This window comes from Felis catus, chromosome E2 (genome assembly GCF_018350175.1).
Source record: "Felis catus isolate Fca126 chromosome E2, F.catus_Fca126_mat1.0, whole genome shotgun sequence".
Taxonomy (NCBI): Eukaryota; Metazoa; Chordata; class Mammalia; order Carnivora; family Felidae; genus Felis; species Felis catus.
In genome coordinates this window covers 33,684,980-33,712,266 of record NC_058382.1, presented here as the reverse complement: position 1 = coordinate 33,712,266, position 27,287 = coordinate 33,684,980, and the positions used below count along the sequence as shown (strand labels likewise).

General features: G+C 47.0%; 1 protein-coding gene and 2 long non-coding RNA genes across 5 annotated transcripts in view; 2 read left to right on the top strand and 1 right to left on the bottom strand.

The window, feature by feature from the left end:
• LOC111558141 overlaps nt 1-9,740 on the top strand; it is a 34,606-nt gene extending 24,866 nt beyond the window's left edge. For both annotated transcript variants that reach the window (XR_002738728.2, XR_002738727.2), the window contains one exon: nt 9,535-9,740. This is a non-coding gene — a long non-coding RNA (uncharacterized LOC111558141). The remainder of the gene's footprint in view (nt 1-9,534) is intronic.
• LOC109494885 lies at nt 7,683-23,060 on the bottom strand. The gene is made up of 3 exons (XR_006590251.1): nt 22,925-23,060; nt 13,495-17,873; nt 7,683-9,363 (listed from the first exon to the last, which is right to left on the bottom strand). It is a non-coding gene; the product is annotated as an uncharacterized LOC109494885 (long non-coding RNA).
• The window catches only part of BBS2 (Bardet-Biedl syndrome 2), a 32,662-nt gene continuing 28,385 nt past the window's right edge, over nt 23,011-27,287 (top strand). For both annotated transcript variants that reach the window (XM_006941525.5, XM_003998052.6), the window contains exon 1: nt 23,011-23,304. In XM_006941525.5, coding sequence (XP_006941587.1) covers nt 23,188-23,304 — 117 coding nt within the window. In that variant the 5' untranslated portion in view covers nt 23,011-23,187. The remainder of the gene's footprint in view (nt 23,305-27,287) is intronic.

Sequence of the window (27,287 nt, the reverse complement as noted above, 5' to 3'; positions counted from 1 at the left end):
ATTTTTGGCTGCTTGGGTCTACTCTGTGGTCCAGTGTTCTTGCTAACGCGCTGCGTTCTACGATTGCTCAGTGGGCATCGCACTAACCAATCTGACTTTGGGACCAGTTTGTATCACTTTCATAGTCACACGGCCTGTCTCTTTCTTTCCACATTACTGGTTTTTTTTTTTAATTTTTTTTTTACATTTTTTAAAAAAAAAAATTTTTTTTTTAACGTTTATTTATTTTGGGGACAGAGAGAGACAGAGCATGAACAGGGGAGGGGCAGAGAGAGAGGGAGACACAGAATCGGAAACAGGCTCCAGGCTCCGAGCCATCAGCCCAGAGCCCGACGCGGGGCTCGAACTCCCGGACCGCGAGATCGTGACCTGGCTGAAGTCGGACGCTTAACCGACTGCGCCACCCAGGCGCCCCAACATTTATTTATTTTTGAGAGACAGAGCAACAGAGCAAAGTGGGGAGAGGCAGAGAGAGAGGGAGATGCAGAATCCGAAGCAGGCTCCAGGGTCTGAGCTGTCAGCACAGAGCTCGACGTGGGCCTCGAACTCACAGACTGTGAGATCATGACCTGAGCCGAAGTTGGACGCTCAACCAACTAAGCCACCCAGGCGCCCCGCACCTTACTGGTTTTTAATAATTTCCCCGTGCAGAGGACTCAAAGTGATCTTGGGGAATGAGGAAGGTGAACACCCTGGTATGTCCCCAGGAAGGCCACTCAGGGTCAGTGGGGAGTGGAGGGACAGCCTGGAGCTGTGTCTGCAGTCTTCATGTTCTCTGCCAGCAGTTGCTCAGGCCACGGGGGATTGGTCAAGTTGGCAAAACTCATCCTAGGCTTCTGTGCTTTATACCCTTTGTTTAAAAACTCTTCTTTCCAGTTGAAATTTATTTATAGTAAGGAGTTCTGGATTTGCCCTCTAACACCTCTCAGGAATACCTGAAGGACAGAAGCAGAACTCCTGGAATGAACGTAATTCTAGAATGCCAGGGCTATAAGGGCAATAATGTGGTCTAAACCCTCTCTCAATCCCAAACCCATTTACAGATAGGGAGCCTGAGGCTCCGAGAGGGGAAGGGCCTTGCCTATCATCCCACCCATGGTGCGGATCAGCTGGGTGAGGTGACGCATCGAGGAATAAAACCTCCTGGCCTTTGTAAACCTCCTATGTGACTATCAAGTGTGGCCATTCGCAGAACCACCCGCTCAGATGAAGCAACTGCTTAGGGCCCCACACGGTGCCACATGCCTCACCTAGGGGTACAAAGAAGGTTTTATGGTGTAATTGGGGAGCTGAGATTCCCAGAGAGATCATTGGCGGGCATCACAGAACCATGTGCTTGGGTGGTGAAATAAACAAGGGTGTCTGTCCCCCCCCCTTTCTCTTGCTCTCCATTCCTTCCCTTTCGTGTCCTTCCTCCTCCACCTCTTCCTCTTCCTCCTTCTTCTCCTTCTCCTTCTCCTCCTCCTCCTCCTCCTCTCTCCTCCTCTTGTCTCATTCCCCTCTGTGCACACATCTTACTTTTTCTCTTGTATCTTCTCTCTCCAGGGCAACCGAGTCTTCTTAATTCACTCACTGGTGTCACTCACTCACTAATTCACTTCTCTGCCAGGGCCTCAGTTCCTCCCGAAACACTGAGGAGGTGTCCATAGCTAGATAACTGCTCAGGCCCCTCCCAGTTCTGTTCTGGGTGCTCGTAAAGAGAGAGCTGTTGGGAAGGTGCTTGACTCTATGATTTCTAGAGGGGCAATCCCCTCAGCTGAAGTCCCAGAAAGGCAGTTTGTATTTAAAAGCATTGGGATGAGGACGCCTGAGTGGCCCAGTCAGTAAAGCATCCGACTTCGGCTCAGGTCATGATCTCATGGTTTGTGGGTTCGAGCCCCGCGTTGGGCTCTGTGCTGACAGCTCAGAGCCTGGAGCCTGCTTCAGTTTCTGTGTCTTCCTCTCTCTCTGCCCCTCCCCTGGTCACACTCTGTCTCTCAAAAATAAATAAATGTTAAAAGTTTTTAAAAAATAAATAAAAGCGTTGGGATCAAAGTCACTTTTTTGAGAAAATTGTTCATTGTCTGCAGGCACTTTTTGGCCAGGCTTTTCCTCCAAAGATGTGGGAGGGAATATAGCAGCTCAGGACCTGTAGCCCCTGCGACGAGCTCTGCCAACAGTGGGCTTGCCAGACCTCCAACGCCAAAATCTCAGTGGGGGTAGTGTCCGTGGACTTCTGTTTGAACAGGTCCCTCAGCTAGATGGACCAATCCTCTGACCCTACAGCCCCTTCCCACCTGCCAGGGTTCCACTAATAACTTGGAACTATGGTGCCCTAGTTATTTAACTTGTGGATTACTTCAGGATAAATGCATGGTCCTCTGAAAATAATCAGATCATCCCCAATTAATGTTACGGAGAAAAAAAACAAAGACAAGAGTTGAAGGGTTGTATGGAAGGAGGATCATTAGTCTCCACAGTCATTTCCTGCGTGGTAGAGGGCTGATGACAGAACTTGTTACCCCCTCAGTCAGTGCCTGTGGGGTTACTGACCTACTGTCTTCACACAGCTCAGGTCTGGGAAGCCGAGCATGAGAACCAGGAGGGGTGGTCACGACAACCCAGCCGGGTATGAAAGCGTGGGTGTGGTAGAATTCCTGGACCAGACACAGGTCTGTGTGAGTCTCAGATGAACATTGATTTATGCTTTGATTCCATCCATCTCACTCTCTCTTTCTCTCTGGCTGGGGCAGGCCATTTGACCTCTGTTTCCCTGCCAGTAAAATGGGGATAATAACATACCCTCCTAAGGCTGCCTCTTACAAATAATTGGCCAGTTTTTGCAGGGCACTTTGAAGAAAATTGCTGTGAAGATGTTCTGCTGGCCCTGGAATTTTCCTTGGTGCGAATATCAAACAGACAAGGATGGCCAATGTTCTGATTCTGGCACTCTCAGCCGAACCATTTTCCCCAATTCAGTTGGAAGAGAAGAAGATGGGGGAGGGGCTGTGATCACAGCCTGGGCCTGCCTGGAATATTAAAGACACAACCCTGCCTTTGATGCTTGCTTGCAACGCTTGTTAATTTTAATAGGAAGCGAGCAGAGGCGGGAAGTTTCTGCCTGGCGGAAGAAAACAGGCCGAGGCCAAAGAGGATTAGTGTCAACTCAATTTGGATCTAGTGTGGCTTTGAAGTCCTTGGCCTGGTGCTGGACAGAGTTGAAGGACAACTCCTAGATGTCAGCTGGGTGGGAGGCAGAGGGCTGGGGAAAGTGGAGACCTGTGGCCCCTCTGTTCCCAGCTCAGCCAGGAGCAGACAGCCTTCTTCTCAATTAGGGAAATACGTTGGAGTCAACAATCTCTTAGGCTGGTGAATTTTTGGGGAAGCTCCAAACAGGGGTCTCAAACTTAAGTGCCTGCAGGGGCTAGGCAGTTAACTCCTAAGAGCAAAGTAAGCTGATTGTATGCCATAGGGAGTGGTGGGGACTGTGGCAAACACAATAAGTTTCAATCAAATATTGGGATTTGCAAATTAGGGTCAAATTTTGTTAGCTCTCTTATAGGAGATTTATAGGAGAAATTTATTGCATTTTATAGAAGTTGAAAATTTGAATTGTGTGTGAACCATTCCAATTTTTTTATTTTTGTAAATATTTATTTTGAGAGAGAGAGACAGGGAGCGAGTGAGGGGTGGGGGAGGGGCCGAGAGAGAGGGAGACAGAGAATCCCAAGCAAACTGTGCAATTAGTGCAGAGCCCGACTTGGGGCTCGAACTCACAAGCTGTGATGATCATGACCTGAGTCGAAATCAAGAGTTGTGCACTTAACTGACTGAGCCATCCACGCACCCAGAACTATTCCAATTTTTAAACATTGGCCAAAGTTGTTTATTATTTTAAAACACCCCCATAGGCCAGAGAAGCCCACGGGGCCCTGTTTTGTGACCTCTGTCTTGGAATTCTAAAACTTTCGGGGTGAAAAATTACTTAAAATTCACAGAGGCCTTTGGTTACTATTTTTTAGAGACTTCAGACCAGTCCTTGGTTGAGGGCATCAGAATCATCCAGTAAGAGCTCTTCAAAAACACAAATTTTGGGGGATTCTGGTTCAGTAAGCTCGGAGTGGGAGCTGGGGAGGGTCTCACATTTTTTGTAAAATTTTTTTTAATGTTTATTTATTTTTGAGAGAGAGAGTGAGTGGGAGCGGGGCAGAGAGAGAGGGAGACACAGAATCCAAATCAGCTCCAAGCTCTGCACCGTCAGCACAGACCCCAATGTGGGGCTCAAACCCACACACCGTGAGATCATGACCTGAGCTGAAGTCGGACGCTTAACCGACTGAGCCACCCAGGCACCCCATATTTTTTAAAACTCCTCAGATCATTCTGATGTGCAGAATCAGAAATGGTTGGGGAAATGGTGACCTCATCAGTTCCTCTGAATAATTTTTCATCTTTTTTGAGTCATAAACCCTTTTGAGAAACTAAAGAAACTCATCAACACTTTCTATAAGAAAAACAAAAGATACAGAAAAAATGTTGCCTACAATATCAGGGGGTCTGAGAACTCTCCCACCCACAGCCACCAAGATAAGAACATTACTTGATGCTGGCTGGAATCCCATCTACAAGAGTCATGAAAATGGCTTCCAGGGTCTCACCTGTACTCTTCCAGTGACAGGAAGCTCACTACCTTAGGCAGTAGTCTATTCCCTTTTGGGGAGCATTATTAGTAAAGTTTTATGGGTTTTTTTTTTCTTTAGGGTTTTTTTGTTTGTTTTTGTGATGAGCAAAAATCTCCTGCCTTTTTCCGCTTCTCCAGCCCCCAGCCACCCTCAAGTGCCACGTTTGTCCTCTGGCCAATCTCTCTTGTTTTCCTGGGATATGGAGGGGAGAGATGCTGCAGGAGGCCGGGAGAAGCTGGGGGATGGCCAACGATGAGGAGCTGTTCCCTCTTGGGATCTGAGATGCTGGGAGCGGATTCTTGACCAGAAGCTGGCGATACCTGTTCACGCCACCTCATCCCTTTGCCCCCCCCCCCCCACCTCTGGAGACCCCCTCCATTCAGCCAATATGAGATGCCAAACCTGAATGCTTACATCTATTCAGCCTCACCATCCTCACCCTGTAACTTTCCCTGTGGCCGACCCCCTTTCAGTGGCTGACTCCCCAGCCTGGAAGGTTAACTTTTTTAACACGAGTTAGGTACAGCTTGGAGATACCAGATACACCAAATGAATGACCGTTTGAATCTGTTTTGCCCAGCACTCTTGCTTTGGCCAGGATCTGCTGGGCACCTGGGGGGAGAGGCATGCAACATGGCATCTTATAATATTGGATATCTACAATATTCATGCTGTCATTTATTCATTCGACATCACCAAACACTGACCACATGGTTGTAAATGGGCCCCCAACCCAGCCTCTGACCTGTCCCCTAGCAATCGGATGCTTCCTTAAACCTGTTTTTATTCTTGACTCATCCTGTGTCTTGGGTAGAAGACATCATAAGGTCCTTTGCATAAAGTAGGATGAGGGAGGTGGCTTGTCTTTGCCTTAAACTCTTAAACTTCAAGGGAGGCTCTCCTTTTCGTGATTGTTGAGATTGGTGTCCAACATCCCCCCTCTCTGCATCCACTTTGGGACTTGCTGATTTAATTGAAGCCAAGCCTCCTTTTCTGCGTCTGGAAGAAGCCTCACTTTGTACTGTCATCTTGGCGTCTTCTTTGGTTGCTTTAGTCATCTGTCCTTGCCTGGCACATGTATCCAGGTATAAATACTTTTAAAAACCCCCTGAAGTGTTCTCGCTCACTTTTTATCCCAGGGCTTCTGGAAAAGGGAGCACATGTGCCTGAGTGAATGCCACAAGGAAACTGGGAAAATAGCATCTACTTACCAACCCCTGGCAGGATGACTGGCTACTTATCATTGGATGGACATCCACTGGGCCTGCCAGGGTCCCATTCATGCATTCATTCACACGTTCACGCCAGAAACATTTACCAAGTTCCCAAGGTTTGTCTGGTTCTGGGCTGCATGCTGCAGAGGCAGCAGTCAATAACACTGAGTTTTTGTTGCCCTCCAGGAGTTTGTATTTTAATAGGGGAGACAGAAGACAAGCAAGTAAGCACACTCATGAATAAATACAAGTTGTGATGCGGCCTGGGAGATAGCTATAGAGACAGTAAGGGGAACCCAATTCAGATAGAGGAAGCCACCCTTCAACTGAGAGTTGTGGGGGAAGAGTGTTCCAGGCAGACAGAACAGCATATATAAGGGTCCTGTGGCTGGAAAGAGTTTGGCTTTTACAAGAAACCCAGAGAAGGCCAGTGCAGCCAGAGGTAGTAACTAAGGTGGAAGAGGCAGTACAAGAGCTTTGATTCAATTGCCAAGAGGGCTCAGCGGGTTTCATGAATGAGTGAAGGAAGCCAGGTCAGAGACAAGAGGGGGCACTGGGGTCTGTGGCAAATTGGCGAACATGTGCCCTGTGCAAAGGAGGTAGCTGCTGCCCAGCTCCAGCTAGCCTTACACCTAGTGGAGATGGAATCTGTGGGTCCAGTGTTTCCAGACCTTTTGATGTTTCAAGAGAATCCTCAAATTTCAATTTTGCTATAAAAATCTTCTGTTAAAAAAAAAAACAAACCCTAAGACAATCACAACACATGTTTGAGGGCCGCATGTGGCCTGCCTGGGCTGCCTCATTATAACTCCTGAGCTGGGTAAATGCATAGTAGAGAATTAAAGAATTGTAGAGCAGTGAGGGTCCCCTCACCCATATGGGTAAACTGAGGCCCAAAGTACCCTCAGCTTCCAGCTCTTCCTCTATTGGGTAGTTTCCTGAGAATGGGAACAACCTTTCAGGCTGATTTCCTCTTTGGGCCCCGGGCAAGGACTTAACTTTGGGGCTCAGTTTCCTAACTTGCAAACAGGAACATCGAGGCCCAGTGTGGCGGCTGCCTGGGGCCATAGTGTGTGGGGTAATTAGGGTTTGAAAACCACTTTGAAGCTTCTAAGAGGAAGTACCCAGCAAAGTTCAGAAGGGGATTTCAAAGGGCTTGTTCCTTCAAGTGCCATAGACGTGTGTGTCCCAACCTCTCCTCATCTCCAGGGGGCTTTACCCAGGCGGGAAGCGAGTAGGTGGCTGCCCTTTGCTGTGGGACTCCAGAAAGCCCGTCGGTACATCCATGTCTCCCTTCCAACCTATCTTTTCCTTCCCCAATATGTTCCCCTCTTCTTCCTTGCCAAAATATTCCACAAGCCCCTTCCAGGTGCCAGTCACAGTGAGTCACAGTGCCAGCTCTAGGAATGCATCCTGGTGGCTCTAGCAGCCAGCAAGGAAAACAGGGTGTCCGAAACTACAGGTGCAGCACATGTTATAAGACAGAACCTGCAGAGAGAGGGTCGTGGGAGCAAATAACCCATTCAGGGGTTCGGGCCCCTGCACATCCTAAATAAGTGAATGTTTCAGCTGAAACCTGAATGTTGAGCAAGAGTCAGCCAGAGTGGAGAGGAGAGGGTGGGAGAGAGTCTAGGTCGAAAGGGCTTCCACCATCAGGGGCTGGGGGAGGGATAAGGGAACCCTGAGCATTCACACACTGATTGATGCTCACTGGCACGGTCTTGGAGCTGTCGGAGAGCAAGAACTCCTGTCCCCTCAAGGGTCCTTGTAGCTGGACTAAGAATCAAATTGACTTGGGACAGATGAATAGGAGGAAATTAAATTTAATGACGTACAGATGGGGAATCCACACACACATGGGAATTCCCAAAACGGTCAGGCAAAATGAGGTACGTTTGTCATCCTGAACTGAAGAGATGTGGGTAGGGGCCTGGGACTTCAGGGCAAAGGAGTGCACTTCAAAGGGCGATAAGAAGAAAAGCAGATGTTCGGTAATTAGATGTTGCCCCTGCCATACAGATGGGTGACTCAGATAAAATTTATCTCTGGTAATAACCCTTGTTCTGGAAAACACCCCCAATTTAGATTTTTCTGGGTAGTTAAAGGAGGGGCAAAAGTTTCTATTGAGCCCATAGGGTCTTGATTGCCTTCAGCTCAAAGTAATCTTCATGCCAACGTGGCCCATCTCGGGATGGCCTGCCCTCGTGCCCCTGCCCCCGCCGACACCCCACAGTCCAAGGTTGAGTGGTAGATTGGAGACAAGGAGGTGGACAGAGGCCTGCTCACATGGGGCCTTAGCAGCGAGGGCGAGGATTTACTTTTTTATTTCTTTTACTTTTTAATTGTTTACCTTGAAGGTAATAGCATAATAAGAAGTTTCTGAATTTCAACTCAAAAGGAAGTATTAGGATTTGATTGCATTTTTTTTTTTTTTTTTTTTTTTTTAGAACTCAGTGGTTATTTCCTTGGGTTGATCTCCTCTAAGGAAAAGCCTGGCAAATGATTCCCTTCTCATTCTGTTCTTCTGTGATCTCCAAATCCCCTTTCTGCACATTTTCTGTGTCCCAAGACACCAGCACCTTCCTTGAACAATAGGTACTATTGTAAACCCATAATTGTAGGGAGAACACTAGCCCCGAGAGGTCATCTGCTAAGGTCATCCAGCCAGAAAGGGGTAGAGTGGGGAATCTGAACATCGGTCCATTTGCTTCCAAAGCTGGGGCTCTGTCTACACGAAGGGCGTGATCAAGATAATGACTGACAACCTGGCCATGTCCCCCCTCAGCCAGGTCCTGAGGTAGAAAAAGCCCCTATCTGTGGATATCTTGCAAGTGATGGAGGGAAAAAAAAAAAAATCCCACCTCTAACATCAATCTCTGCATGGAGGAGGTTCAAGGGAGAGCTTGGAGGGGCAGAAGCTGTGTTCTGCCTGTGTTTGAATACTAATGAGGCAGGGACGCCAGTGGCTAATTAACGAGGGCCTGACCTCCAGGGTTCCTAGGATGCCAGCTTTTGTTCAAGTCTTTTTTCCTTCAGAGAACACTGAGCTGGTTCCTGGACCGGATGCACCACAAAAGGGCCTTTCAGGACTTCCTTTGAATGAAGTGTTCTGTTCCCACCACAGCTTTTCAAAGACTGGGGGAGAAAACAGAAACTCAGAGGGACTAAGAAGTTCTGTTCTTTGAGGATGGGCAGGGGGCACGCTGCAAACTCTGAGATCAGGCCTTCATGGGCCAGGCACCAGGGGCTGGCTGGTCAGAGAGCCTGGGGCTGCCCAACCCTGAGCTGAGTCACGTTCCCAGCTCCCATGGTAAATGATCGCCCTTGGTTTACAGCTAGTAAACACAAAAGGAGACTGGAGTCCCTTGGATGGCTGTGGTCCAGATGCACCAGGAGATACAGATCCTCTTCTTTTCAGTCCCCAGAGGGGTCCAAAGAGGGCTCAGCCTGGGATTAATGCCACGGGTATCTCTGTGGGAGGGTTAGGTCTGTGGTAGAAAATTTAAATCATTCATATACTTGCAGGGAGGGATGACAGAATAATACAAATGGCATTTAGAGAAAATGATAAGATACCATCTATGCTTGTCATAATAGAAATGCAAATTGGAACTACAACCAGATATCATTAAAAAAAAAAAAATCTATCTGATTGGCAGAGATCCAAAAATGTGAAGCGTGCGGTGTGCGGAGGCAGTGGAGAACCAGATGTGCGCATCCTGCGGGCCAACCACGACAGCATCCAAAATGCAGGGGCGCCTGGGTGGCTCAGTCGGTTGGGCGGCCGACTTCGGCTCAGGTCATGATCTCGCAGTCCGTAAGTTCGAGCCCCGCATCAGGCTCTGTGCGCTGACAGCTCGGAGCCCGGAGCCTGTTTCAGATTCTGTGTCTCCTTCTCTCTGACCCTCACCCATTCATGCTCTGTCTCTCTCTGTCTCAAAAATAAATAAAAACGTTAAAAAAAAAAATTTCAAAATGTGAAAGCATACGTGCTTCCAGGAAGCACCTCCACTTGTAGGAGATTATCCTCTCTATGTATTTATTTACACATTGTGCACAAAGAAGTGGGTGCAATTCATTGTAATTTTGCTTATAAAAGATTGGAAAAGGACTAAACTGTCCACGACAATGGGGATTGGCTCAAAGAATCATGACATAGCAGTGCAATGAAATTCTAGGCAGCCCTTAAAAATATGTCTTCATATAGAGGGATCATGAAGATACATAGTGTTATCTGAGGAAAGGCAAGGTACAGAATGGTGTGCACATCAAGATACGAGATGCCACTATTTGTGGGGAGAAAGCAAGGAGAGGCTACCTAGACAGTCCACGTTCGTGTACGGACAGAATACATCTGCAAGGAGACGCAAGAAACATGTAATGGTGGTGGTGACCTCTGCGAGGGGTGCTGGGGAGCTGAGGAGGCAGACTTACGCTGGAATAGGCATTTATAGCATTTGAATTGCTTTTACCAAAGGGGAGTCTGGCTGGCTCTGCTGGTAGAACATACATGGCCTCTTGATCCCAGGGTTGTAAGTTTGAGCCCCACGTTAGGTGTAGAGATTACTTCAACAACAATGAAAAGAACTAGGCTGAATTACTTTTACCATATTACTTTTTCGAAAGGAAAGGAAGGAAGGAGGGAAGGAGGGAAGGAGGGAGGGAGGGAGGGAAGGAAGGAAGAAAGGGAGCAGGGGGACAGAGGGAAGGGCAGAGGGATGGAGGGAGAGAAGAGGGAGAGGGAGGGAGGAAGGAAAGAAGAAAACGAGGGAAGTATAGATGGGCAAAAAGAAAAAATACTCAATGGCAATCCCGCCACACTAATAAGCACTGATAAGATTTCGGCTTATATCTTTCTATTGTTTTTGAATTAATTTCACAGTTAAGGAAAACTTACAAGATTAGTGTAAAGAACTCTCATATATCTTTTACCCAGATGTGCATTTTGCCACATTTATCATTCTCTCTCTTTCTATGTACATACATATATATACATATTAATGTATATACATATATATACATATTAATGTATATACATATATATACATATTAATGTATATACATATATATGTTAATATATATGTATATGTAATACATATATACATATTAATATATATGTGTATTAACCATTTGAGAGTAAGTTGAGCCTTTGCTGCTAAATACTTCATTATGTATTTCTGGAAAACAAAGATACTAATTTATACAGCCATATTATAATCAACAAAATCTGGAAATTTAATGTTGACACAGTACCATTATCTAGTCTGCACGTCTTGACTTAAATTTTGCCAATTGTCTCACCAACGTCGTTGACTGCAATTTTTTCTTCTGCTCCAGGATCCGATCCAGGACCACACAGTTACATTTAGTCGCCATGGGTTTCTATTCTCCTTCTGTCTAAAATAGGTCCTCTGCCTCTTTTTCTTTCATGACCTTGACATTTTGGAGGGGTACAGGCCGGGCCACACAAGGTTTGCCTGACACGTCCTTAGGAGTAGATTCAGGTTTGGCAGTTAGGGCAGCAACACCACGGAAGTGATCCCGGGTCCTCAGTGCATCCCGTTAGGAGGTCTGTGATGTCAGTGTGTTCCCTTATTGGTGTCACACGTAGGGTTTTAGAACATAGAAATTAAATTACATCCAACAAGCTACTCTGTAACCTTTCTCCTTCCCCAGCGATATGCTCTGATCATCTTTATTTAAACATTTCAGCTTTCTTTATTTCTTTTTGAAGAGATAATACAGTTGGATGGTTCAAAATTCAAAGGAAGCACAAGGGTGTGCGGTGCAAAGTCTGTCTCCCTCCCCTGAGCCAGCCCTGCGGTTCTCTCTGAGGCAACAACTGTTCCCTGGTTTTTGTGTCTCCTTCTGCTGATACTTTATATAAGCATCTGGCGAGAGGCCAGTGTGTGGTGACCATCGATTGAGCAGCATGCGGGACGCCCCCATTCACATCATTGTTTTAGGAGGGTGGCCAGAGGCCTGCAGCTTCCCAGGACCTCTTAAGAGACTCCTTTTGATCCTTCTAGAAACAGTGAGGTTTCTCCTGGAGCCCAGCCTGGCTGATGAGCTCAACCTCCTCCCTCTTGGCTCCTCTGCCCCAGGAATTCCTGCCTTGCTGAGACATTGTCCCCCCATAATCCTCACCCCAAACCGCCCTGTCCTGCCTCACTGACTGCCATCTGTGGGAACGGGCCCTTTACATGCACTGTGTCATCTTCAAAGTGCTTTTGGCTTGTTAATTGGCCACAATTCACATTAGGCTGACTAAAGATCCCACACGTTCCCAACACAGGAGGGCTGATGTCACTGGCCTTGGGAACACCTTGTTGGCACCTCACCGCAGAGAGGCTGCTGGCTCTGAGTTATAGCTGATCCTGGGAGAGGATTCCTGGCTTCACCACTTTAATGCATCTCTAGGACCCTCAGCTTTTTGGGTCTGTGAAATGGGGTCGGTGATTGGGTCATCAGGAGGACTCAACATATGAAGTGGCCGGTGTGGGATGGCTGGTCCATTACTGTTGGTTCCCTTTAATCTCAGATGTCCCGTCCTCTACAAGATATTTCTCGTCATCTTTCCTCCACCATCCAGAGCATTCGATTTGTTCCTCTTTTAACACTGATCAGTTCTTGGCCTTGTATTAGGGTAATTCTGCCCCTGCTGCAGCCATGAACTCATTGAGCATGGGGCTTATGTCTAAGGCATCATTATACCTCTCTCAGTAGGAAGCCCGGGGCTGGCATGACATTCTGTAAATGTTTGCATGCCCGAGAGGCAGCATCAGGACTGCACAAGAGCAAGGGCCCTAGAGCCCCACTCTGGGTGCAGCCCCGGTTCCATCACTAATTAGCTATGGGATCTTAGGCGAGTTACTTACCTCTTCATGCCCGGCAGTACTGACCTGTAAAACGGGACTAATTAATAATAGCACCTACATCATAAGGTTGTTCTGAGGATTAAGTAAGTTAATGTGCAAAGAACAGTAGCCGCCACATGGTAAGAGCTTTATAGCTGTCGGCTATTATTATACCAGCATCTAGCAAGGGACCTTTCTCCTGGTGTGGCCTCCATAAACGTTTGTGAAGCCGGACTGACGAGATCGTATCCCCACCCTGTCCTCACAAATACACACACTTGGCGGGTTTCTGAACTTCTACCATTCTTTTTAATTTTTAATTTTTTTAATGTTCATTTATTTTTGAGAGACAGAGAAACAGAGCATGGGCGGGGGAGGGGCAGAGAGAGAGGGAGACACCGAATCCGAAGCAGGCTCCAGGCTCTGAGCTGTCAGCACAGAGCCCGACGCGGGGCTCGAACTCACAGACCGCGAGATCACGACCTGAGCCGAAGCCGGACGCTTAACCGACTGAGCCACCCAGGCGCCCCTTATTTTTTAATTTTTAAAAAATTTAAAAAATATTTATTTTTGAGAGAGAGGGCGAGACAGCGTGCGAGGGGGGGGAGGGGCAGAGAGAGAGGGAGACACAGAAGAACAAGGATGCTCCCCAAAGCATATTGTTAAGTGCAAAAAGCAAAATATAAAGCCATGTGTCTACTATGCCACCCTTTATGGAGTGAACAGAAGCTAGGGAGAAGGGTTCAGGAGGAGAGCACCTACCTGTGTAACTCCAGTCTTTAGAAGGAGAGTCAGAACCTGGTCTTAGGAGGGTCTCCAAGGAGGGGGTTGTATGGCAAGGACTGCGGCAGGAGGGGGACTTCCTTTTCGTTGCGTCCTCTTTAAAAATACACTCTTTTGTACTGTGACAAAATACACATAACTTAAATCTTACCTTTTTAACCATTTTAAAATATCCAATTCGGTGGCATTAGGCACATTCACGGGGTCAACTGTCACCACCGTCTGTGTCCAGGACTTTTTCCTCATCCTGTTAAACAATAACTCCTCACTCCGCCTCCTCCGCCCCCTCCCCCTGGAACCTCTGTCTCGATATATTTGCCTATTCGTGTATCCCATGTGAGTGGAATCATACAATAGTTGTCCTTTTGGGTCTGCCTCATTTCACTTGGCTTAATACCTTCAAGCCTCCTCCACGTGGAAGCATGGATGCGGTACTTTTTATGGCTGAATACTATTCCACGGTAGGAATTTTACCGATTTATCCATTCGTCTACTGGTAGCTACTGGGACTGTTTGGCTGTTGTGAATAATGCTGTCTGAACACTGGCGTACAGGTAGCTGTTTGAGTGCCTGTTTTCAGCTCCTTTGGGTATAATCCCCAGAAGTGGAATTTCTGGAGCATATTGTGGTTCTCCTTTCAATTTTTTGAGGAATCATCATACGGCTTTCCACAGCGCCTGCACCCCGTTTTGCAGTCCCACCGACAGGGCACGAAGGTTCCGATTTCTCCACATCTTCGTGTTTGTGCTTTTGCATCTTTTAATTGGATACGATATCAAAGTATTACCTATTCAGTAATAAAATCTTTCAAGAAGCCATTGTTCTAAAGCGGTTGGGGTGCACGAGTGGAAGCACAAGACAGCAGTGATGTCACAGGCAGCAGCCCTGTATTCCGCAGGCACGTGAGACTGAGAATCCACATCCTCCAATTGGACTGTCGATTCTGCATTATAATGACTGCATTGTCACACTCCCTCCTGGGGAAGGAGGAGGTCAGATGAAAGTGTTGGATCAGGCTCTCCTGACTTCCCTTCCTGCTGTATCTGCGGAGGGGATACCCAGATAGGTGTAAGAGGTGTGGACAGTGAGCCCCTCCAGGCACTTTCTCCCACCTCCCTTGCCTGCGGGCTTCCACTGGCTTAGGCCACGCAGGGGGCTGGAGGGTAGGAGGAGAGAGTGGTGAGGCTCTTCATTCCTCCTGGCTCTGCCACCTCTGTGAATGCAGCTCCAGCCAGGTGCTCCTGGGACGCAGCTCTCTTCTCTGGAGAAGGTTAGGGGTGGTGTGTTAGTTTCCCAGCGTTGCCATAGCAATGCACCATAGACTGGTGGCTTAAATAGCAAATTTATTCTCTTACAGTTCTGGAGGCTAGAAGTCTGACACCAAGGTCTCTGTAGGACTGGTTCCTTCTGAGGGCCATGAGAGGGGTTCCCCTGGCTTCTTGGGAGTGCGCTGGCCATCTTCGGTACTCCTTGGCTTATAGAAGCATCACCCTGATCTCTGCCTTCATCTCTTTACATGGCTTTCTCTGTGTGTGTGTGTCTGTATCCAAATTTCCCCCTTTTATAAGGACACCAGTCATACAGATTATGATACTATAACCACCTCTCTTAACTTGATTATCTCTGCAAAGACCCTCTCCAAATAAGGTCACATTATGAGGTCCTGAGGGTTAGGTCTCCAACATACCTTTTTTTTTTTTTTTTTTTGGTGGTGGTCGGGGGACACAATTCAGCCCATGACAGGTAGTCATGGCTGCCTCCTTATCCCGTGTTGGTTTCCTAAGTCCTGCCCACACCTCTGTTAATAGTCTCTTGGTTAAGTTTCTCACAATCCTGGCTGAGCATGACTCTGTGTCCCGTCAAGCCTTTGTACCTTGGCCAGTTTGCTTTTGTCTATTTTTCAAACAATAGCCCTGATCTTTGTTTCCCTGGTGTCACTGCTGGAAAATTCCACAAGTGAGGGAAAGGACTTCTGTGTGTGTGTGTGGTGGGGGGGGTGGGGAGCGGGTAGGGCTCAAAATATATTACGTCTGCAGTCTCCTCAAGCACGGAGTCATGGTAAAGTGTGCCCTGGTGGGTATGGGAACTAGGAATTCCACGCCCATCCCCAACACACACACCCCAAGGAACCCTTGAAGGGTCCACCTGGGGGTGTTTGGCATAAAGAAGCCACGGAGGGAAGATGATACATCTTCAAATACCCCAAAGGTCATGTAGTCAATCTGTCTGTTTCTACAGAGAGACTGATACGTAGGTCAGTCTAATATAATGAGTAAGAGACTATTTATGTAAGTTTATATAAAAGATATATATGTATAACATATAAAAATATTTATGCACATAATGTCAGTGAGAGATTTCTGAGAGTCGTGTTTAAAAGTAATGGCCTCCATGTGAGCTGTGGGCATCTCAATCATGGGAAGTATTCAAATAGGGGCTGGATGGTCAGAAGCTGGGGCTGGTGATCTCTCTGCCCTTTCCGACTGGGAAATGCCACGACTGTAGAATTGGGACTTGGAATTTCTTTAGCCGGCTCTGCCACCTGAAGATATGGTGCTCAGATTTGCAGGGCTGCACTGTGCTGTCAGGTCTAGGGATTCATACCAACATAGAAAAACTCCAGCTTCTAGAGCAGGTGCCCCAGCCGTTGGCTTCCCACCAAAATAGGTAATTACAGAAGCTGAGTCAAGCTTCAGCCAGCGTCTGATGCTGCCCACACCCAGGTATGGCTCCAGGGGGCTATAAAGAGCACACTCCTTGGAAACTGGAACAGACTCCAGCTATCAGCTTTGATCTGTGCCCAGGTGGGGCGGGCTGGGCCAGGAGCTGTTCCTCTGCTCCTTGGGTGCTGGGCTTACCGACTGCATTTGAATCCTGCTAGACCAAATCTCTTCTTTATTTCCCTAAAGAGTCTCTAAATGCAACTTATTGAATCGGTCTTTAAATAACTAAGGATGTGAGGCAGAGCATTGCTTTATTGTGTTATGAAGTCCTCATATGTCCTGGTCCTCATGTGTGGAAATGGGAATCATTTCCTCATGGCTTCCCTTCTCTTCGGGAGTCTCAGGCCCACCCAGAATCGTATTCAGAATCACGCATGCCCAACATCTCAGTCATGGTCTTTGTGAGTGTCATGGTGTAAAAACGAGAAAAAGAAGGAGGCGCCGCTTCTCAGTGCTTCTTGGTGCAAAACCATACAATCTATTTTGAATTTTTTCAGTGGGAAGAAGTTATGTAGGCCAATGCTATAGGGATGGGGATGACAAAGCAGGGTAATGAGAGAGAGAGAGAGAGAGAGAGAGCCCCAGGAGCTCCGGGTAGGCTTCTCTGAGGAGGGGTCCATTGAGCTGAGATTTTATTGACACCTGGGAGCCAGGCTTGACAAGATCTGGGGGCAGAGCACTCCAGGTGGAGGGGGCTGTAAGTGCAAATGTCCTGAGGTGAGACCACACTTGGTGTGGTGGGGTGGTTCACAGACACCAGAGCTCTGTAGGCCAAGTTAGGATTTGGGGTTTTATGTGTCATGGGAAGCCATTGAAGGCTTTAATGTATGGCCGTAACTTAAAAATGGATTTGAATTTTTTTAAATTTAAAATTAAAATTTAGATTTTAAAAATTAAAAAAACCCTACTTCCTCGAGGTATAATTTACAAGCAAAAAAATTATTTTAAATGTACAGTTTGATGAGTTTTGACAGATGTGTATGTCTATATAACCACCACCACAATCAAAATATATAACATTCCTATCACTCTAAAAAATTCCCTTGTGCCCTTTAGAGTCAATCCTCCTTTGCAGGACCATCCCAATCTCCAGCACTATGCCAGACTTCCTGCAGACTCTTCATCCAGTCTCCCTAATGTTACCATCTTATATAACCACGGTACAACTGTCAAAAACACAAAATTAACATGGGTACAATGTTACTAACCAAACTATAAATTCTAGTCAGACTTCTCCAGTTTTCTCACTAACGTCCTTTTTCTCCTCCAAGATCCAAGCCAGGATTGCATTTCCTAACCATGTGCCCTGAACCTGGTCCACTCTGTGACAGTTTCTTAGTTTGTCCTTGCTTTTCACGATCTTGGCAGTTTTGAGGAGTACTGGTCAGGTATTTTGTAGACTGTCTCTCATTTTGGGCTTATCTGTTGTTTTCTCCTGATTAGACAGGGCTTACGGGTTTGAGGGGAAAATACCACAGGGGCGAAGCCCCGTGCAGGATAACGTGACTTACCATATTACTCATCGTGATCATTCAGTTGAGATGGCATCTGCCGGGTTTTCTACCAGTTCGATGACATGCATGGGCGGTGGGGGGCGGGGTAGCAGCAAACTGGAGTTGAAATTAGTTTCTGCATCTGAAAAATGGGGATAATATTACCTATCTCACAGCACTGCTGGAGGATTAAGTGGGATCGTAATATGAGTGAGTAATTTAGCAGTCTGCTACGTAGTGAGTGCTCAACAGATGTTAGCTTCTATTATTAGTAGTAGTGGTGGTACCTTTTCTCCTGTCTACTGACCAGAAGGAGCAATTTCTGTTGTTGTTTTTTTTAATATGTGACGTGCTGCTAAGTAAATGGCTTGGAATCTGATTCTTCATTTCCTCACTTCTCGCATGTGTGACATGGGCTAACCGGAGACCCAGATGGACAGCCTCACCCCCATGGCCCGCAGCAGACCCACTGCAGTCAGGTGATGGGAGTCAGGTGATGAAGGGTTGAAGGAGGGGACACCTGGGAGGGCTGCTCGTAAAGCGTTCTCACAGAGCCTGGCCCTGTGCTGCCCTGCTCTCCTCCTGCCCCTCTGTGCTCTGAGGAGAGATCCTAACGGCCACTCCCCTTAAGTTTGGGGAAATTTCAGACTGGGGTCCTTTATAGGCAGGTTCTGGGGCAATAAGGGTGGGGAGGGACTGTGGATCTGGATCTCTGAAATTCACAGACATCCTCCACTCGCACACTATATTAGCCTTTTGTTTTTTTTTTTGTTTTGTTTTTTTTTTTTTAGAGAGAGAGAGAGAGAGAGAGAGTGAGCAGGGAAAGGAAAGAGAGAGAGAGGGAGACACAGAATCCGAAGCAGGCTCCAGGCTCTGAGCTGTCAGCACAGAGCCCGACGCGGGGCTCGAACTCATGAACCGTTAAGATCGTGACCTGAGCTGAAGTCAGATGCTTAACCGACCCCCTCACACACTATTTTAAAGTGTGTGTGTTTATTACAAAAGTACAAACTTGCTGTGAAAACAGCAGACATCACAGTGCACAAAAGAAAAGTCCAAAGTCCTTCTCCAGGGATGCCTGGGTGGCTCAGCTGGTTAAGTGTCTGGCTCTTGATTTCCACTCAGGTCATGATCTCACAGTCGCGAGATCGAGTCCTGAGTCGGGGTCTGTGCTGGTTATGGAGCCTGCTTAAGACTCTCTCTCTCTCTCTCTCTCTGCAAACCCCTCTCAAAAAAAAAAAAAGTCCACCTCCAGCTGGCCCCCTGCCCCAGTCCACTGTCCAGAAGTCAGTCCTGTGACTGACAATGGGAGGCCTTCTGTCCCCAGGGTCCCTCTCAGCTGGCCTCTCTCCAGGCCTGTAATCCAGAGTCCTAAGGCTCACAAACCTCTGTTCTTTACACCTGCACACCCTCTAGTGGGAATGCTTCACATAGCGAGGTGAGGACGTGGGTGGGGGGCAGGCAGGTGGCAGGTGTGGCCCAAGGCCCCTGGGAAGTGGGCATCCCAAGATGGATCTCACATAGTTTCCACCATACCCTTCTGTCTAGCTAGGTGGGTTTTTCCCACCCCAGGGATAAGAAGGAACCAGGAACAATGCTACTTGCTAAAGAAAGAAAGAAAGAAAGAAAGAAAGAAAGAAAGAAAGAAAGAAAGAAAGAAAAGAAAGAAAAGAAAGAAAGAAAGAAAGAAAGAAAGAAAGAAAGAAAGAAAGAAAGAAAGAAAGAAAGAAAGAAAAAAAAAAAGACACCAAATTTATTACAGTAGCGATCCTAACAAGCCAAAGGCAGCTTTCTCACCGAGAGGTAATAAGCCCGTAATGCGATAAGAACCATTTATGGGAGCCCTTATTAAGTGCCAGTCATTGTTTCACTTCTATTAATTTGTATAATTATCACAACACTCCCCAGAAGTAGTACTGTGGATATTTCTCTTTTCTAGAAGAGGATGCCGGAGCTCAGGGAGTTCACTGCGGGAACAGTACGTGCAGTGGTTAGTGGTTCAAGCCCTGGAGCCAGACCACCTGCGTTTGCCATCCTTGTTCTGCCACTTACCAGCTGTGTGACCTTGGGCTTGGGGTATAAACCCCCTGTGACTCAGTTTCCATTCTTGTAAAATGGGGATGACGACAGAATCTGCCTCCGAGGCTGGCCGTGGGCATCAAGTGAATAAGCGTGTGTGTCAAATGCTTGGCACAGAGAAGGCACTCGATAAGTGTGTACGTTAGGATTCATTGATGGACCCGAGTCTCAGTGCGTGACTGGTGGAGGAGGAATTTGAACCCAGTTCTTCATACTTCGAGACTTGTGGGCTCATGCACTATGTAGGGCTGCCAACCCAGAGCCCACCAGCAGAGCCCCAGGTCTCACTGATGTGAAGATAACAGGAGTCTTCCCTGAAAAGCCGGTGATTCCTGGGGTGGGGAATCATTGGAGGTAGGGAACACTCTGGGACTGCTGGTAGGGGGAGAGGCCTCTCTGGGCCAGCCTCTCCTAGCTGTTGTTCCTTCCTCCTTGGAAAAGAGCCTCCAAGTCCTCTGCTCTGTCCAGTGGCAAAGAGGCAAAAAGGATGGGGATTATCTACCCTTCTGGGGATCCTTGCTGAGTCTAGTTAGGATTGTGATCCAAAGACTCAAATATTCCCAATATGGCAAATACTCCCAGTAAATACTCCCTAATTACGATTGTGGTCCAAAGACTCAAATGCTCCCAGATACTCCCCATATGGCAAATGATGTGATTTCCCGGGCCCCTCCTAAATGTGGGAGCAGATATGACTGTCTGGAGTTGTGATGTCCAGCCTGTCCCCAAAGATGGGAGGGAGTTATGAAACGAGGGAAAGGACAGTCCAGGCAGAGGGTAAATGTGAGAAAAGGTAGGGAAGCTAGAGACAGCAGCAGAGACGGGATCGAGCTCGAGGCAAGAGGTGGCAAAAAAGGAGGCTTGCAGAGGCCAAAGGTGGTCAGAATTGGATTTCCATAAGCTGTCAAAGAGCTGAGCTCTCTTTGGTAGAAAATGGGGAGCCACTGAAGAGTCATGAAGGGAGGAGGAGACAAAGGAAAAGTTTTGTCATCTGTAAAATAGGGTAAAATAGTACCTGCCTCTTAAGGTTATTATAGGATTGAGTGGGATGATCCACATTTAGTCTTAGAAATGATGGCATGTAGAAAATGCTCAATAAATGTCAGTGATGCTGCTGCTGCTGATTGCCATGTCCTGTTAGGAAGAGAAACCATAAAGGTCCAGGCCACCAAGGCAGTACATAAAGTGAGTGAGGCTTCGCTGGGTAGGTGGAGACCAAGGCCAGCCTCACAGGGCAATCCAGTTAGACGTGGACTTGTCCACCTGCTAAGCTCTTCGGTATGGCTCACAGCCCTAGGTGATGTGACCTCTTTCTCACTCACTAGGTTCCAGCCACGTTGTCTTCTTCCTGATCTTCCAACATGCCCAACCTGGGCCTTTCGCCCTATTGTTGCCTCTGTGTGGGAAGCCCTTCCCCCACACTTTCTAATGGCTGCTGCTTTCTTGTCATAAAGATCCTAGTTCAGGTTTCTCCTGAGAGGCTTTCCCTGAGGCCTATCCAGCACCTCAGCCTTATGACCAGACAAAATGATCTTACTTGCTTTCATGGGTAATGTTTGTTACTCCCTACGTCCTCTAGGTTGTAAACTCCACAGGGGCAAAATTACATCTTTCTTGTTCACTGCTGTTTTCATAGGTCCTCCGACACTGCCGGGCATATGGAGACCCTCGATGAATGTCTGTCCGAAACTGATGGCCTGAAGTGATCTCTAGTAGAGATTCATGCCTTTCAAGCTGTTCGTGGGAAAGGTGACCTATCAAGCTGAGATCAGCTATTAGCAGAGTGGAGTAGATTCAGTCTGATGACAACTTCATGGAAGTAGGGTCTGGGGGTGGAGGGGAAGGATACTTCACAAAACAAAGTAAATTCTGATGGATGAGGGCAGGGGGACAAGCCCAGGGCAATTCCCACTACGGGGAACTCCCAGGAACTGTGATGTCTCCCTAAGTGACAGGGGAAGTGGTAGGGCAGAAAGGGGCTGGGAGAACTCAGAGGCAAGGCCTATCAGAGGAGGTGCAGAGGTCCATTGTCTGAGGTCTGACATTCCATCAAGGATCTCAAATTTAGTCCTTTGACATGATCTCCAAAAGAGGTTGTACCTAGTCACAGACACACCGGTAGGCTTTAAGAAAGATGTTCATTTGTACAGCTGTAATTACAAAACCCAAGTAACAAGAACATTTTAGAACTCATCTTTTAAGACCTACTTACAGCATCTGACACTGTTATTTTCCTTCTCCCTCTCTTCACTTGGCTTACGGAACACTATGCTCCTGGTCCTACTTCCTCAATGGCTGCTCCTTCTCAGTCTCCTCTTTTGGTTTTTATTAATCTCATCTCTCACATTTAAATGTCTATCTCCAGAAGGCAGCCAGAGGGAGCTCTCAGGGCCTTTGTACCGGCTGAAACACTCTTCCAGGCTGAATGCCTCACTGCAAGTCCTTGCCTAAATGTCAATTGTCAGTGAGGTCTCTTCCCTGCCACCCTATTTAGTACCCCCACTTCCTCCAACCCTCTACCCCTCTTTCCTCCTTTAACTTTATAGTTCTTATTACCAAATGACCTACTACATGTATTTCTTGTTTAGTGGTGGTCTCTGGTGACAAATACGTTAGTGCCAGGAGAGCACCAGTGGAGTAGTAAACGCTATGTTTACTGCTGTACCTCTTTTGTCTAGAACAGTGCCTGACACACTGTGTACTTGGATGAACGATGAGAAGTTCTGTGACGTCTCAATTATGCACGTTTTCATTTAAAAATATATAGGAAATTTTACAAGCGGGGCCCTAGACTATTTAAACATGAGAGTCTAAAGCGTGATTAAAAAAATTATCCGGAAAGGATCGTATAGTTAGTGCCGGTAACCACGGTGGTTTGCCTCGACTAACAGTTAAATCAAAAGGCAGAGCAGGCATCCAAGACACCTTTTCTTGAATTAATGACCCTTTGGGAGTGCGGTACTAGTGTGTGGAATCTGCAGGGGTGCAGCTTGGTTGTGGTGCTAGGAGAAGCCCCGGGGGTGCAACGGCTCGGACCCATTCGTACAATGGGATGGAACTGGGTCAAGTTAACAGCAACAAAACACGCAACTCCACCAAAGAAAGCGAACCAACCTCAGGATCAGGCTCTCGGACCACGCAGGCGCCGAAGGACCCGGGCGGAGCCTGCGCAGCCGCAGAAGAGGCTCGGCGGGCCTGAGCAGCCACAGAAAAGAGCGGGCGGTTTGGGGGCCTCCTAGATCCCGCACTGGTTCGCGCCAGGTTTGAAGCAGCTGAAGACGGGCTGCTCTGGTCCCCCAGCCCCGCACCGCGGCGGGTGAGGCCGGCTCCGCTACGCATGCCTCGGGCGGCGAGCCCTCTTCTGAGCCGCCGCCATCATGCTGCTGCCTGTGTTCACCCTGAAACTGCGCCACAAAATCAGCCCCCGCATGGTGGCCATAGGCCGCTACGACGGGATTCACCCGTGCCTGGCAGCCGCCACCCAAGCGGGCAAGGTAACCGCTCCTACCACACCGAGCCCGGGTCCCTAGAGTCCCCAGGATCTCCGCAGGCCGCTCCGATGCGACCCGCCCCTCACCCTGCGACCCCGCCCCCAGCCACGGTTGCCCGGCGACCGGGCGGTAGCGTCGGTAGCCGTCCTTCCCGCGCAGAATAAGGAAGAATAATGGGGTCTCGCATGAAGGGCTTTTTTAAGCACTTAACTTTACTTGTCTTCAGGCATTTAGACTTGGACAGTGCTGGAGTTCCTGTGCAGATAGGGAGCTTGGGGAAGAAAAGTCCCCAGAAGGGAAGGGGCTTGGTCAGGGTTAGGAGTGGTAGCCCACCCCAGAGTTGAGTCCAGGGCCTCTGCCTGTCACTCTGGAGCTCCTTCCACTATTTTATATTGCCTCTCGAGCCAAACAATTTTACAGAAAAAAAGGGAAAAAAAATACAAAGACCCCTAAGTTAAATAATTAATTTTCACCTGATCTTTATCCATGTACATTTATGTCTTTTCCTACAATTTATTCGCTAAGTACCCGTTAGGCGCTTATGTGCCTAACGTTATGTGCCAGATGCTGTGCAAGGTGTGGGAGTCACAGAGGTGAAAAAGACATGGTCATTTAACATTCAGGAAACTTAACAGCTCCCTTGTGCTAGATGTTGGGGATTCAGAGATAAAGCTGGAATCCCTGCTTTCACAAAGCTTATAATCCTGCAGGGCTGCAGACAAGGCAAATCAAGGCACTGATGGAGGCACGACCAAATACATGGAATACAGTGACACCAAGCGCAATAACTTTTAATAGGTACAAGGCTTCATTACATTAATTATCTCCTCATCCTTGCTACAATGCCAAGAGTAGCAGCATAACACAGGTCTTGGCTCTAGTACCTACTAATTTCATGACCTTGGGCAAAGTTCGTAATAATAGTATCTGCCACACAGGGTTGTTATAAGGACTAAATAAGTTAATACATGTAAAGCGCTTGACATATGAGAAATGTAGGCATATAAGCCACTAATTGTTAATTGCTATTTTCTTTTTGTTACTCCGACTGTACTGATTAGAATAGCGGTTCAGAGAAGTTCAAAGTAATGCTTGAGGTCATGCAACTAGAAAGTGGTGGCAATGAAGTTAAAGTACCTGTTCTTGACCCAGTGTGGAGTTTTAAAAAGTGTTTATTTATTTATTTTTGACAGAGAGAGACAGAGACAGAGACAGAGAATCCTAAGCAGGCCCCGTGCTGTCAGCACAGAGGCTGACATGAGATCTCACATGAGATCATAACCTGAGCGAAATCAAGTGTCAGAAGCTTAACGGACTGAGCCACCCAGGTGCCCCAACCCAGTGTGGATTTAAAATGTGGATTTAATAAGCTAATATTTATATAATGGTTTAAAGTTTTCTTTCTTTTTTTTTTTTTAAACTTTACATATTTCGAGAGAGAGCAAGAACGTGCGTGCATGCACAAGTGGGGAGAGGGGCAGAGAGGAAGAGAGAATCCCAAGCAGATTCTGTGCCATCAGTGCGGAGCCCAGTGTAGGGCTTGATCCCACCCACCTCAAGATCATGACCTGAGCCAAAATCAAGCGTCGGAGGCTTAACCAACTGAGCCACCCAGGCTCCCAGTTTATAGTTTTCAAGACACTTCTACCTATGTTGTATGTTATGTAATATGCCTTGAGATACATAAGTAGAAAGTCATTACAATTCATTTTCATTAGGTAGTATAATGTAGTAGAGCCCCTAGCACAGAACCTGGCATGTGATAATGTTAGTTACTGTTAAGAGGTACTGACAAATGCCAAAAAGAAATTCGTATAATTCTGTGGGTGCATGGCAGCTAAATAAATGGGCTGAAAAGGTCCCATCAATATTGGCCCCACCCCTAATTTGTTGAGGGCTTACTACTGCCGCACACTGTTCTTAGCTTTGCAGTTGCAAGGTTGAAAGTGACAAACCTCACCCATTTGGAGCTTACGTTTGAGAGGGGGAGCCAGACACCAGGGGGAGATAAAAGACGTATATTTGTATTATATTTGTATATTTTTATTTTTTATATTTTATTTATATGTTAACATATATTTATATATACATATAAATAACAACAGATAATGTCTCCATGGGGGGCGGGGAAACAGTAAGGGGATAGAGATGATGGGAGATTGCTGTTTTAGACAGAGTGATCCCTAGGCCTCTAATAAGATCATTGTAGATCAGAGATTTGAAGAAAAGGAGGAAACAAGCCCCACATATTTGTGGAGTAAGTGCCTTCCAGGCAGAGGGATCAGCAAGTGCAAAGGCCTTGAGGTGGAAGTAGCTTGGTGTGTTCCAGGGAAGTGAGGGCTCTAACGGAATGAGGGAAGCAGTGAGGTAGCCAGGGGCGGGATCATATAGGGCCTGTAGGCCGTGTAAACATCATTGTTTTGGGTGATGGGGTTTGATTAATGTTTTAAAGGATGACTGGCTGGTACTGCAACAGAGATGCAGGGAGCTAAGCCTAGCGGTGGAAGCAGGAAGATCAGGCAGAGGTTTTTATGGAAACCCTTGCATTAGAATGTGATCTAGAGTGAAAGGCAGGGACACTGGAGTCTAGGTCTGTTTCCGGAGTTGGAAAAAAAGAGACAGAGGACGAGAAAGTCCTGTGGCCTGTGTAATTGGATCTTTTCTTTAGAACTTTAAACAAATCTGGATTTATGACCTGATATTTTATATTAAGATTTAAAAACGGTAGTATTTTATGATCCAAGTAATACCGGAATATATTCTTTTCTAAAAATAATTAAACATTCCAGGTAAGGCTGAAGCCCTCCTTGACCGTTGGAGCTCACGTCTCCAGAAACAGGATTTTGACATTATAAGTAGGATTCTGTTGAGAGTGTGAATCTGACTTACTGGAATCTGGCCTCTGAGCCTGAGCAAGGATTTTATTTGTTTTGTTTCGAGCAAGGATATTTTAAAAAGGGGTTTCTCGCAAGATGAACATTAGTGTTTTCCTCTGGGGACATTTTTTCTCTCGCCCATGGGGCTGAGGGGGCCAGTTGGATTTCTACTTTCATTAGTATCCCCTCAGTTAGAATGAATGTTGTGTGAACTTCAGCCAGTCACAGAGAGTGATCCATTTGTTGTGTGACTGAGCTTGGCTTTTTCCATGCCCGAGGGACAAGTAGGTCTCCCGGAACCCGAGAACGGCAGGAGGGAAGCTAGGGAGAAGTCGGCTCCTGGGAATCTCAAACTCTTTCTGTTCCAATAGCAATGCACAGCAAGTCCAAAAGTGATTTCTCCTCCTCTTCTCCAGCCTGTGTAATTACTGGGAGACTCTGAAAGAATTCTTTTGTTCCGAACTGTTGTAAAAGGAAGTAAGACATCATGGCCAGAGTGTAGGGTCTGGAACCAGATGCCAGGCTTCAGGTCTTTGCCCTGTCACTTAACAGTCGCCAGACCGTGGGAAAGGGCATTAACCTTTTTGACCTCATCTGTAAACCCCAGCTTGCTGTGAGGATCAAATGCAGTAACACTTATTAAAGCACATTACAAAGTATTACACGAACGAGGACATGAACATGATATTCCATAGCTATTGTTGAACAGACTGTCTTGTTTAGGTAATAACTTAAAATTAGTCCTATTTGGATTTCTACCAAAGGGATGAAATACTGATTTAAAATCAGTGCATTTTAAAACTGGAAGAGGCTTAAGGGGTCCCTAGTGCAGTATTTCCCACCCTTTTTTTCTTCGTAGAGACCGTGAAGATTTCCCTAATGAAATTTTAATACCACAGATATACTACATGTCTGTTTTTGTTCTGTGCCCTTTTGGGGCCACAGCCATGTTAGTATCCAATATACCTCTGCCCCACATCCAGTTACCCCTTTTGGGATAACACACACACACACACACACACACACACACACACACACACACACATATGTGAGTGTGTGTATGTATATATGTATATGGTGGTTGAAACTGCTCAGTTTGGATTAATTATT